Source organism: Podarcis cretensis (assembly GCF_951804945.1).
Source record: "Podarcis cretensis genome assembly, chromosome: 18".
Taxonomy (NCBI): Eukaryota; Metazoa; Chordata; class Lepidosauria; order Squamata; family Lacertidae; genus Podarcis; species Podarcis cretensis.
The window spans coordinates 4,241,200-4,255,101 of NC_137188.1; the positions used below are offsets into that span (position 1 = coordinate 4,241,200).

The window sequence follows — 13,902 nt, forward strand, 5'->3', positions numbered from 1 at the left end:
CCTGTGGAACGCCCTCCCTTCAGATGTCAAAGAGAAGAACAAGTACCAGACTTTTAGAAGACATCTGAAGGCAGCCCTGTTCAGGAAAGTTTTTAATGTGTGATATTTTAATGTATTTTTAATGTTTGTTGGAAACAGCCCAGAGTGGCTGGGGAAACCCAACCAGATGGGCGGGGTACAAATAATAAATTATTATTATTATTATTATTATTATTATTATTATTATTATTATTATTATTACCCTTCAATGCCCTCCCAACGGATGTCAAGGAAATAAATAACTATCTGGCTTTTAGAAGACAGGGAGTTTTTAATGTTTGATGTTTTGCTGTGCTCAACATGTTTAATTTGTTGAAAGCTGCCCTGAGTGGCTGGGGCAATCCAGTCAGATCGGCGCCATATACATATAAACATCATAGCCATCCATGCTGGACTACGTTCTTAAGGGCAGCTTTGGCAAATGAGATCCGAGGCAGGCCTCCCAAACAACGCTCTTAATCTCAGGGCCGTGAGTTTGAGCCCCACGTTGCGCAAAAAGAGGGTTGGACTAGATGACCCTCCTACACTATGATTCTTTGATTCTAGGTAGGCACAAAAATGTGCATGCTTGTTCTACGCTAAAAAAACATTAAACCTGTGTTTGAAAACATCTGTGGTTGCGGTCCCACTTGTTCTTGCAGGCGTTTTAGAGGCATACAGGGCTGTCTGTGGACTGCACATATTGCAGTGTGTGCCAGGTAATGTGTGAACAAGGGACAGGTTGTGGCTCAGTGCTGGAGCGTCAACCGGATGTGTGCAGAAGGTCCTTGGTTCAGTCTCTGGCTTCCCCAGCACAGACTTGCAGCTGTAAACATCAGAGGGCTTTGCTTTCTTGCTGAGACTCAGCGGCACAGCCCCTGCTTTGTCTGGTGCTGGGTTCAAGTCTCCACATCTCCAGGTGAGACTGGCTAGCTATTATCTATTAAATAAAGCAAGAAACAAAAATATAGAGAGACAGCTTGAACTTTGGTTACAGTTTCTTCCAGGCAATCACCAGCGACTATGGGATCATTATTTCCCGTTTCAGATGGGGGTGTGTGTGTCTCTCTGTGTCCAAAGGTCTTTTTACGAGATTCTCCAGTCTCAGCGCTTTCTGCTGAATCACCCAAGCAAGGAAACAAACCAGTTGACCCTTAAAAACAACACAGCAGGCTGAGGGGGAGTCAGGAACAGAGCTAATTTTTCTGGCCTTCCATTTCAGGAGTGATTTTCCTTTGGGTGCGCGGGTTTAATTTTTTAGAATTCTAGAACGGGCACACTTTTCAGACTCTCCGCTCGAGCCTCACACCCTGGAGACCCCGCAGCTGGCCACAGCAGGCAGTTCTGAGCTCCAGCAACATTTTTTAAAAATGTTGTACATCGCCCTGGGATCTTTAGCTAAAGGGCAATATATAAATTGTATTAATGCAGCAGCGCAGTAACTCCAACTATGTCGAAGGCAGCTCCTCCAGGCTCTGCCCATCCGTCCTGGCAGGGTGTGTTGTTGTGGGAACCAGGAGAGCCAAAAGCGCCCGGCGCGCCCTGCCGGCTGGGTGGCGACGCGGCCCTCTGCGCGCGCTCAGAGACCCTCTGGCGCGCCTCGGGTCTGGGCAGGAAGCGGCGGGCGAGAGGGAGGCGGCCTCGGCAGGCGGGCCGGCCGGCGGAAGGGGAGGGCCGGCGAGGGAGGAGCGAGCCAGCAGCCAGGCACGGAGCGAGCGAGCGAGCGCCGCCGCGCCAGCCGCTCCAAGTCCTTCCTCGCCGGGGCCTGAACTTTGCGCGCCGCCGCGATGCGCTAAGGCATTTTTGCGCACGGCGGGCGCCCCCTTGGCAGCCTCCCCAGCCACAGATCGGCGCCCCCCGGCTCTTCGAAGGAGACCAGCCCCCCACTTGGAGCCCCCGAGAAGCCCCCGCACCGCTTCGCGTCGCGCCCGCCCGCCATGGCCGCCGGGGAGCCCCGGAGCGCCCCCAACCCTCTCCGGAGCGCGCCAGGCAGGGCCCCCCAGCCCTCTCCGCACGGGCGACCCTCCTGAAATCCCGCCCCGGAAAAAACTTGCCTGGCTTTTTTCTCTTTTCCCTTTTCCTCCCCTCTCCTGTTCTGGGGGACCCCCTTTCTTTCCAGGACCCCCCTTTTAACAAAACCTTTCCAAAACTTGGATACCCCCAACCCCTCTCCAACACTTCCCCCCTCGATCTGCAAAACAACTTTGGGGAGGGTGTCTTTTTTCAGGGTCCCAGTTCTCCCTCCCCTAAGACTCTCCCCAAACACCGATCCCCTTCTCGCCCCCCCCCCCCATTTTAAGGAATATTTTTTACCAGCCCGAAGTGACCTGGATTTAACTTTGTTATCTTTTTCTTTTTTTACTCTTTCCACCTTGAGCCCCCTAACCTGGGCGCCAGGCTGGTGACCGCTGGCTCCCTCCTCCCACGAAATTGCCCCCCTGAAATACCGCTTGGGGGGGGGAAGCTAAGGCTTAATAACAACAATAATCATAATACTGTTGGTGATCTATTAAGGAGACATTTTTGTGCCTGACTTCGCCGCCGCTGCCGCCGCCTGGAAGGAGAGAGCGCCCCCAACCCGCGGCTGGCGGCCGGAGCCGTGCTGGGCCCCCACCCCGACCCCTCCGCCCCCCCACCACGGACACCCCCACCGCACCCCTCTCCCCCCCTCCGGGGCGCTATGGCCATGGTGACCGGGGAATGGGGCGACCCTAACGGAGGCGAGGCCAACGGCTTGGAGAAGGGCTACCCCCGGCACTCGGAGGACGACTCGGCCTCCCCCCAGGGGGGCACCAGCGACCAGGAGCCCCTCGACGACGACAAGCCGGGCATCCAGGTGGACTGCGTGGTGTGCGGGGACAAATCCAGCGGGAAGCACTACGGCGTCTTCACCTGCGAGGGCTGCAAGAGTTTCTTCAAGCGCAGCATCCGCAGGAACCTCAGCTACACTTGCAGGTGGGCCTGGGATTTTAATTTAAAATAAAAAAAAATCTTTGGGGGGTGGGGGAAAGGGGGCGCACCTGGGCATCACCTCCATCCATCCATTTATTTAACATCACGTTTCTCTCTGAATCCCCCCTAAACCCCCCTTTCTGTCCGGCCTGGCCTTTCCGGAGATGTCAAGAAGTAGGGGTGCTTTTCCACGCATGAGACTGGGAGAAGGTGCTGCTGCACCCATGGGTGAGAGAGGGTGGTCTGCCTGTTTGTGAGATGGGGCGGGGTGCTCTGTCTGTTAGAGGCGGTGCTGTGCCCATGGGTGAGAAGAGGTGCCCTTTCTACTTGTGAGAAGGGGGTGCTTTCTCCATGGGTGAGGAGGGGTGCTGTGCCTTTCCGTTTATGAGAAGGGCATCCTCTGTCCATTTGCGGGGAGAGGGTGCTGTGTCTGAGAAGGGGCGCTGGCTGACCCCCTGTTCCGCCTCTGGGGAGTCGGGGCCTTCTCTGCTCTCTGGCCTTCCAGCCTTGGAGTCGCCTCAAAATCCAGGCCGCCTTCGGGGTCTGTTCCTCTGCCTCCTCCTCCTCGGATTGGGGCTTCTTGCTTTGAGACGGAGTCAGGGACGTCTTTCGATTCCCATTGTTGGCGTCGCTGGAGGTGGGTGCCAGGAAACGTGCCCCCATCTCCTGTGCACCCCCCTCACTGCCAACACCCCCCCCAAATTATTTCGGATTTCCTTTTCCAAGTCCGCCTCTGTATCCTATGTCATTTCCTTCGCTTGTATCCACCCCCTTCCTTCAAGGAGCTTGAGGCGGTGGGCACGATTCTCTCCCTCCCTATGCAATCCTTACATCAAGCCTACAAGGTTGGAAGATGGGCACATGGTGGAATTTGAACCTTGGTCTCCAAGGCCCTAGCCTAGCCCAACACTCAAGGCTCTGGTGAACCTGGTGAAAACTGGCCTTCCTGGTGAAAACTGGCCTTCCGCCTTGAGAACGCAGCTTGGCTCGCTGACTCGAGATATCTGGATTTGCGAGTGTGACTTGCTGTCTGGTTTTGCGGTGCCCTGTGATGTTTTGCTGTTGCAGGCGAGCTGGCCAGGGGGTGCCCCTCTCAAGTGCCACCCCTGTCTCCTTGACACCCCTAAATACATCATTGCTTCTGGCAGCTGTGGCCTTCGCTGGAGCATATAAACACTTAAGCAGGTGTGTGGTTTAGAGTTGAGGCTCTGTCATACTTTGGGTGTCCCCTTTTGAGAGGAGAGGTGGCGACAAGAACATTTTAACAATGCACAGTGCTTGTGTGTATGCAGGAGACCAAATACAGTTCCTTCTGATGTTATGTGGCAATCATATCATAGAATTGTACAGTTGGGACCCCAGGGTCATCTAGTCCAACCCGCTGCGGTCATTCCTGTGCTTCATGTTTCTGCAGGCGGATTGGGTTTAATGCAGCAGTCTTGCATTTTAAGAGTCATAGAATCGCAGAATTTTAGAGTTGGAAGGGACCCTGAGGGTTATATAGTATTGTGTCCTGTTCATTCTTATTTTTAAAAATTGATTTTCCAGTGTTAGAAACTCAAATATATAAGCTAGGGGCCAAGTGACTCCATCAACCAAGCTTGCCAAAGCCAAAACACAATGCCTGGTTGCACTTTTGGGAAAGACGGCTCTAAAGTCTTATTTTCCAAATGATGGACTGACTGTGATGGATCCTCAGTTAAACATCTGGCTAGGTCAGAAGACAACCTTGGGCCTGGTTAAGAGCTTTGAGAATTTAAAAGAAGGAAAGTCACTTAATCCAGGGACAGTCTGCACATCTATTGGCCTATTCCGACCTCTTTTTCTTAATGGGAACACAGACCATTCGTAACATAGGGCTATTCTTCCTAAATCTGAGCAGGGCAGCGGGGGAAGCCAAGACAAGCGACAACAATTCACTATAACTCTTCACTGCTGCTGCTCAGGCTGCGCAGAAAAAGGCTTTTGGTTCCTGAAATTCATTCCGATTGTGCAGATAAAATATAACTGATAGAATTTTACAGGATGGAGCCTTAGTGTGTGAAAACTGTCCAGATCCAAGGATTCCCAGATGGGGGAGAGGTCAGGTGCCATCCTGGCTCCAAGGCATCTTCACTTGGTCACGAGTGACCGATAGCCAGGTGCAAAATGCGCCTGACTAATTTCGAACACTGGCTGGAGTGTGTTGAATCCCTTGCTTCACCTGAAGAGAGATAGTGTGTGTGTGTGTGTGTGTGTGTGTGTAGAAATCAGCAACTTTTAAAAAATATATATTTTATTAGTTTTTTTAACATATCATTTCAAACAATCATTTAACATAACTTCTTAACTTATACAATGTTTTAGACCTCCGTCAACACCTCTGATGATTTTCCGTTCTTTATCACTTATCCTGCATTTCTTAATTTCTCTGTTACACTTAATTATCTCAACTCATAATTTTCCTCATGGTCTTCCTTCCAATATTTCAAAAAGTCCCCCTTACAAAACTTCTTGCAATCCTACTAGCGTAATCTGTTCATTACAATTGCTTTTCAAATATTTTGTATATTTACTCCAGTCTTCTGAGAATCTCTGGTCCCGCAGGTTTCGAATCCTTCCTGTTAGTTTATCCAGTTCTGCATAGTCCATAGAAATCAGCAACTTTTTCCTGGCTTTGTTGTCTCCTCAACAAAGGTGAGAGCCCCTTCTGTCGCCCCCCCCCCCACTTTTTGCCTCTGGTCCTGCTCACCAGGACCCCCCCACCCCTTCCCTCGGTCCCAGGTGTCAGTGAAACCGGCTAGCCGCAGATTCCCTCAGTCCTCCTTAAGAGATTCAGCTTTGAAATGGGCCTGGGAATGAGAGCCGGCAGTGGGGATAGTGGTTAGAGCGTTGGACCAATACTTAACATGGGAAACCAGGGTTCAAATCTTGCTGCCCAGCCCATGAAGCTCACTGGGTAACCTCGGGACAGTCGCTCCCAAGGACTTCCCTTCCTAGCAGAGGTCAGTTAGGGATTCATCGCCTGCCGTTCCTGCACTGCAAGGGGTTGGACTAGATGACCCTTAGGGGTGTCTTCCAACTCTACAATGCTAGGATTCTGCAAGGGTGCTAATGGTCTGTCTTGCAGGACTGCTGTTGCAAAGATTTCAAACAAACCCCTGTGTTGCAAAACGTCGACAATGTTTAGGCAACACGATGACATACGTAATAGACAATCTTTATAGAATTCCTTCAGCATGGTGGGAAAATATAGAATTGTTTCGTAAACCCATCTTATTTCAAATGAATATATGTGAATGAAAGTATCAAATTCTGTGGAGCAGCACTGACGAAGATCTACGAAACAGCAGTCAATATCCGGAATCTCTGTTCAGTGTTGGACATTATATTTGCTGAATACACAAAGCTTCACAGCTTATCTTGCATCGTACAAAGTTTGGTACCTCGCTTCATTTAAAGATTTTCAGAGACTAAGATTTCATTTTGAACTTGTTACTGTTTGAAGGGATTCTATAAAGATTGTCTATTATGTATGCATATGGTCATCGTTGTTGCCTAAACGTTGTTGACGTTGCAAAGATTTGAGCAGTCCTTGGAGTGCTGAGGAAGCATTCGGAATCATAAACAGGATTTGTTCTTTTCTCAGCTCTGCTTTCCAGGAATCCTTGGAATGAGATTTATTGCAAGAACTCTGGGACGGATCCTGAACTGGGGGTGTGGTGTGGTGTGTGCCTCGTCATCCCCTCTGTGACACCCGTGAGAGGTAGTCAAGCCAGGGCTTGTGTGAATCGCCCGTGTTGGGGCCTGTGGTGCTGTTGTGATAACCTTGGATTTTTGCTCCGTTCAAAACAAGCGCTCAAGTTACAAGCCCTCAAGGCTGTTGAGAGTTGGCCGCCTCCACCACACTCAGTGCTCTGCCCTTCCCCGTGAGTGGGAAAAAGCAGACGAATTTCACTCATGCGGTTGCCAAATCCTTGCCAAATTTGCTGCAGCCCTCAGGGAAGAGGGGTTGGGTGTGAAACACTGGCTGCCTCCTTTAACACCTGGCCAGTTTTTCTAGATCAAGGGAAGTAATAGTGCCACTGTATTCTGCTCTGGTCAGACCTCACCTGGAGTACTGTGTCCAGTTCTGGGCACCACAGTTCAAGAAGGACACCGATAAACTGGAACGTGTCCAGAGGAGGGCAACCAAAATGGTCAAAGGCCTGGAAACGATGCCTTATGAGAAACGGCTAAGGGAGCTGGGCATGTTTAGCCTGGAGAAGAGGAGATTAAGAGGTGATATGATAGCCATGTTCAAATATATAAAAGGATGTCACATAGAGGAGGGAGAAAGGTTGTTTTCTGCTGCTCCAGAGAAGCGGACACGGAGCAATGGTTCCAAACTACAAGAAAGAAGATTCCACCTAAACATTAGGAAGAACTTCCTGACAGTAAGAGCTGTTTGAGAGTGGAATTTGCTGCCCAGGAGTGTGGTGGAGTCTCCTTCTTTGGAGGTCTTTAAGCAGAGGCTTGACAACCATATGTCAGGAGTGCTCTGATGGTGTTTCCTGCTTGGCAGGGGGTTGGACTCGATGGCCCTTGTAGTCTCTTCCAACTCTATGATTCTATGATTCTCACTGGGAGTCGGGTCTTTAATCCTGCGGCTTGGGGCTTTGGCGTGTATGTATAAATCCTCCTTTGGGGGTTTGTGGCATGAACTTCTTGCGATCCGGAGTCGTGCCTAGCAGGTGATTCGAATCCAGGACCAGAGATTGACAGGTGCTTTTCCTTAGTTTGGGGCAGCCCATGTTCCCCCCCAATCAGAAGTTGGACTAGATTTCCCTCGAGGTTCCTTCACTTCTATGTTTCTGTGATTCGGATCTAACATTTCTCTAGCAGTTGCAAATAGGCTGCCAGCCAGTGTTAGAAACTAAGATATATAATAAGCTACGGGCCTAAGGGACGCGGGTGGGGCTGTGGGTTAAACCACAGAGCCTAGGACTTGCCGATCAGAAGGTTGGCGGTTCGAATCCCCGCCACGGGGTGAGCTCCCGTTGCTCGGTCCCTGCTCCAGCCAACCTAGCAGTTCGATAGCACGTCAAAGTGCAAGTAGATAAATAGGTACCACTCCGGCGGGAAGGTAAACGGCGTTTCCGTGCGCTGCTCTGGTTCACCAGAAGCGGCTTAGTCATGCTGGCCACATGACCCGCAAGCTGTACGCCGGCTCCCATGGCCAGTAAAGCAAGATGAGCGCCGCAACGCCGGAGTCGGTCACGACTGGACCTAATGGTCAGGGGTCCCTTTACCTTTACCTAGGCACCAAATGGCTCCTTAAACCAAGGTTGCTGGTGCCAAAACGGAAAGCCTAGTTACCCTAAAGTCTTACTTTCCAAATGATGGACTGTGATGGATTCTCAGTTAAAATGTCTGGCTAATTCTGAGGACAGCCTTGAGCCAGGTTAAGAACCTTGAGAACTGAAAGAAGAAACGTCCCTTGATCCAGGGACACTCCACAAATATTGGTTTATTCCAGCCTCTTTTTATCAACAGTGACATGGATCATTCATCACGTAGGAATATTCTTCCCAACTCTGAGCAGGTCAGTGGGGGAACTGAAGACAAGCAACAACAGTTCGCTATAACGCTCTTCACTGCTCCTTCTCAGGCTGCACAGAAAAAGCATTTTGGTTCTTGAAATTCATTCCGATTGTGCCGGTCAAATATGGCAGGATGGGGCCTTAGTGTGTGAAAGCGGTACAGATCCAAGGATCCCCAGATGGGGGAAACGTCAGGCATCATCTCGGCAGCCAGGCATCTTCACTTGGTCACAGGTGGCCGATAGCTAGGTGCAAAATATGCCTGGCAAATTTTGAACACTGCTGCTATCCAGGTTTGAGTCATCAAGAGTCATAGAATTGTAGAGTTGGAAGGGACGTAACTCCCTGCAATGCAGGGTTCTTGCATTAATCCACAAAGCCCAAAGTACCTGCAGGACCACCTTATTTCTTCCGGCCCATTTTTACTGGCATCTGAGCCTGTGTAACTCACTGCCACTGGAGGCTGGGAAGGAACTGTACCTGCCTTTTTCGTTTTTGTTTTTTTACATCTCCTAAAAGCTGCTTTAGTCAGATGGGCCTTCTTACTGTGGATTTTCTTTCTTACCAACCTGTACTTATTTGTTTATTGGGGGGGGGGGACTTATTTAACCAAATGTATACCTTGGAATTTGAACAGCTTAGTTCTCAAATGTTTTCGCTCCCGAACATCACAAACTGCGGCTTTTGATTGGTTGCAGGAGCTTCCTGCAGCCAATCAGAAGCCATGCTTTGGTTTTCGAATGTTTTGGAAGTTGAACGGATTTCCGGAATGGATTCCGTAACAAAACCTTATTGATTTCAGGGGGTGGGGAGGAACTATCAGTAGAAACAGTTAAAAGTTAGTATTTTTAAAAATCCAAAAGACAGTTATTGTTGTTGTTATTGCTGGAATGACCATATGTTGTTGTTGTTGTTGTTGTTGTTGTTGGAACTATCAGTAGAAACAGTTAAAAGTTACTATTTTTAAAAATCCAAAAGACAGTTGTTGTTGTTGTTGTTGTTGTTGTTGTTGTTGTTGTTGTTGTTGTTGGAATGACCATATGTTGTTGTTGTTGTTGTTGACCATATGTTGTTGTTGTAATTTGTATACCACCCTATACCTGCAAGTCTCAGGGCAGTTTACAGGATAAAATAACAATTTAAAAACACGAAAAGCATAGTCAAAATAAAAACAAATCAAAAAGAAACCCAATAACTCACGATAAGGATAAGATTAGCGACAAAAAAGCAGTTTCCAACAGGTATTTTAAAAAACATTCAGGAGGTATCTAAAAATCAACAGTGTATTTATTTAAAGAACAAAATATCATGAAAAAGCAGTTAAAACTGGTATTTTTTATTTGATCAAATGATAAGTACAATTGGTATTTATTTAGCAAAATTCTAAGCCCTTCGCTGATGTTTTTATTGATCTGATTGTGGTTTTATTTGCTGTGTGCCACATATACCACGCCACAGCCAATCAACCACAAACATCATCTCATTTTTTGGTTTTTCTTTAAGTGCCTGGACTTTCCATTGTGATGACCGTAACCCAGGCCTAAGGTTGCCATTTGGCGATTACCGGTAGCTTGTACACCTGAGTTTCTAACACTGCCTGGGAGTATTCCCTCCCTCCAGGCCTGACCTTCTGCACTGAAAGCAGGTGTCCTAACCCCGGGGTTCCCTAGTTTTCTTTTGGGCCAAACCACCACCTCGCCTCCATAAACGTATCCCCGGTGTCCTCGGTTACAAAAAGCAACAGTGCAAAGAAATTGCCAGCAATTAATTGCGCGCTTATTCCAAATCCAATTAAAACCCCTTCGTTCAATTAATGCAGCAAGACGCAGGGACTCGCACCCGGTCCCCGGCAGCGAGGCCCTTTGTGTGACATTAGGAGGACTTGCGACTGCCTCACGCTCTTTGTGGCCGGAGTAATTGAACCCGTAATTTATTTATTTCCCTTGTATAAAACGGGGTGTGTTTGTGTCTCCGTCGCCTCCACAAGGGATCTTTTCATGCCTTTTTCGTTCCGACAGTTGGACGGTGCCCAAAGCCTTCCTTATTTGCCTATTTAACACATGCTCCACTTTGGTGGCAAATTAACTGGCCCCCTAATGACATAATTAGCGGGACCATCGCCCGGCCCATCAGACCTCATTCACATGGGTATTGGTATCCTTATGCAGAAGCTGATTTCTCTAATTTGCAGATTTCTCTTACAGTGGTAGCTCGGGTTACATACACTTCAGGTTACACACTCCGCTAACCCAGAAATAGTACCTCGGGTTAAGAACTTTGCTTCAGGATGAGAACAGAAATCATGTTCTAGCGGCGCAGCAGCAGCGGGAGGCCCCATTAGCTAAAGTGGTGCTTCAGGATAAGAACAGTTTCAGGTTAAGAACGGACCTCCGGAACGAATTAAGTACTTAACCCGAGGTACCACTGTATTTGCTGAACGTTGGGAGATTCAGGGCAGATTTTCCCTCTTTTAATTAAAAAAGCACACCCTCCTCTTCATTTGGCACCTGGTTAAACTGTGGAACTCTCTCCCACTGGAGGCAACTGAGATGGCTTTAAAATAGGACCTGTCACATTCATGAAAGAGGAGGAGGAAGGGAGGGCTATCGACTCACCACGATGGCTACCCAGATCCTCAGCTTAGTGGCTTCAAATGACAAGAAAGGAAAGTTTGATAGTGAAACGGACTTCTTTGGAGGGTGGCGGAGTCTCCTTCCTTGCAGTTTTTAAAGCAGAGTTTGGATGGCCAGTCTGGTCAGGGATTCTTGAGCATTGCTGGGGGGCAGGGTTGGACTAGATGAGCTTCGGGGGTCCCTTCCAGCTCCACGTTTCCGGGAAAGAAAAGGGGAAAGTGCAGAAGGATGTGTGGAAGAGGCTGTTGCTTAAGGCACATCTGCATTCCCAAACTCGAATCTTCAGATTGTACGGATCTTTTGCCTTTTGCAGGTTTGATGAGCGCGGCCCGATGTCTGCCAAGGGTCCATGGGGCTGGGGGCTTTTGCGCCTTCACCTTTGCTCTGCCCCTTGCATCGCGTAGACTTTGGACCCGGCTGTTTACACCCCCCCCCCCAAAACTTTGTTCCAATGTGTGTAGAGGAGCCCTCTCCTGTCTCCCTGGTCTTTTTTGCTTTTGCCGCCTCTGCAGACCCGGAGTTTGCAGAAGTTTTTTTTTGCTTTTAAGCAAATAAGTAAAAAATACAGACATGGCATGTGAGGGGAAAGGGAGGGCAAAAGACGATGGAGGTGTTGGTGCTGACCTTTAAAGCCCTAAACAGCCTCGGTCCTGTATACCTGAAGGAGCGTCTCCACCCCCATCGTTCAGCCCAGACACTGAGGTCCAGCTCCGAGGGCTTTTTGGCTGTTCCCTCCCTGCGAGAAGTGAGGTTACAGGGAACCAGGCAGAGGGCCTTCTCGGTGGTGGCGCCCGCCCTGTGGAACGCCCTCCCACCAGATGTCAAGGAAATAAACAACTATGATTTTTAGAAGACATCTGAAGGCAGCCCTGATTAAGGAAGTTTTTAAATGTTTGATGTTTTATTGTGCTTTTAATTGTGTTGGGAGACGCCCAGAGTGGCTGGGGAAACCCAGCCAGATGGGTTGGGTATAAATGATAAATTATTACTACTACAGTGGTACCTTGGTTCGCGTACGTCTTGGATTACAAACGCGTCAAACTTGGAAGTGCATATCCCAGTTTGCAACCTTTTTTGTATTACAACCCATTTCTTTTGGATTGCAAACAATTTTTTGGGGGGGAGGCCCCATTGGTGAAAGCGCACCTTGGGTTACAACCTGTTTTGGTTTATAAACAGACCTCCGGAACGGATTATGCTTGTTAACCAAGGTACCCCGCTTTAAGAACTTAATTCGTTCCAGAGGTCTGTTCTTAACCTGAAACTGTTCTTAGCCTGAGGTACCACTTTAGCTAATGGGGCACAATTTCTGTTCTCATCCTGAAGCAAAGTTTATTTATATATATATATATATATATATATATATATATATATATATTGTGTGTGTGTGTGTGTGTGTATATATATATATATATATATATATATATATATATATAATAAATACATTTATGAGAAAACAGATGTACATACAAGTAAACAAACATACAATCAAGCAAATAACAGAAAAATCAAACAAGCCACCACACTATAAGATACAAGATTAATATAAATAGCATCATATATACTCCTGATACTGAACACAATTATAAAACTTACAGAGAAAAAATTTAAAACTGACTTCCAATTAATCTCACTGTACTTTATCTGTCCATTACTTTATACTGCACAGTTACATATTTCTTATATAATTTCTTTTTACCTCCCTACGAACTTATATTTATACAATACAGGGATCAGTCTAATTCTGCCAAGATGTTTCCTTTTATTCCATAGTTTTCTAAATATCCTTTAAAGATTCTCCAATCGTTAAAGGCTTTTTGTTTTGGTTGGCCTCTTACTCTTCCTGTCGCTTTCGCTAGTTGCAAAGCAAAGTTCTTAACCCGAGGTACTATTTCTGGGTTAGCGGAGTCTGTAACCTGAAGCGTCTGTAACCCGAGGTACCACTGTACCATGAAGGAATGGAATAACCCACATGTGAAATGTTGGGCCGAGGTTGCTCTCGTTGGGGCAAGGCAGCCTGTGGTGTCCCAATTTGTTACCAGTGCTCAAGAGCTGACAGCGGGACTGAGGTTTCCACTGCTGGCGGATCTGGCTTGGTGGACAATGAGGACTGGAATCTTAGCTTGCCTTTAGGAGAAAGGTTGTACAACTCAGTAGCGGAACAGGGCAGAAGGTCACTGCGTGCAATTCCTGACTTCTTCTTAGAGGGTTGGGGATGAATCCTTTTTGGACCTCAGTCCCTGGGGAGACACTGCCGGTCAGAAAAGGAGGTGCTGGGGAAGATGGACTTGGAAGGAAGCAGTTTCTTGTGTTAGCTGCTTACACCAGTCCTTTATTCCCAGCCACAGAGACTGTGATCTTGCCGTATTTCTAAGCTCGGTGGCAGAGCATTTTCTTGGAATGCAGAAAGTCCCACATTCACTCTATGTTGTTGTTTTTTAATGTACAATTTTATTGATTTTTATCATATCACTTCCAACAGTCACACAACATATCTTCTCATCTTATACAATGTTTTAGATTTCTGTCAACACCTCTAATGATTTTCCGTTCTTTATCATTTATTCTTCATTTCTATATTGCATTTAATTATCCTTAACTCATAATTCTTTCCGTAGTCTTTCTTGTAATGTTTCAAATAGTCCACCTTACAAAACTTCTTGCAGTTCTACTAGCGTAATCTGTTCATTACAAGTACTTTTCGAATAGTTCATATATTTACTCCAGTCCTCTTAAGA

At 47.6% G+C, this 13,902-nt stretch overlaps 1 protein-coding gene across 1 annotated transcript in view; it reads left to right on the forward strand.

Annotated features, from left to right (window-relative positions):
* The first annotated feature begins 1,707 nt into the window (after positions 1 to 1,707).
* NR2F6 (nuclear receptor subfamily 2 group F member 6) overlaps positions 1,708 to 13,902 on the forward strand; it is a 29,932-nt gene continuing 17,737 nt past the window's right edge. Inside the window, exon 1 of the mRNA XM_079960832.1 lies at positions 1,708 to 2,973. Within this exon, the coding sequence (XP_079816958.1) occupies positions 2,699 to 2,973 (275 nt within the window). The 5' untranslated portion in view covers positions 1,708 to 2,698. The remainder of the gene's footprint in view (positions 2,974 to 13,902) is intronic.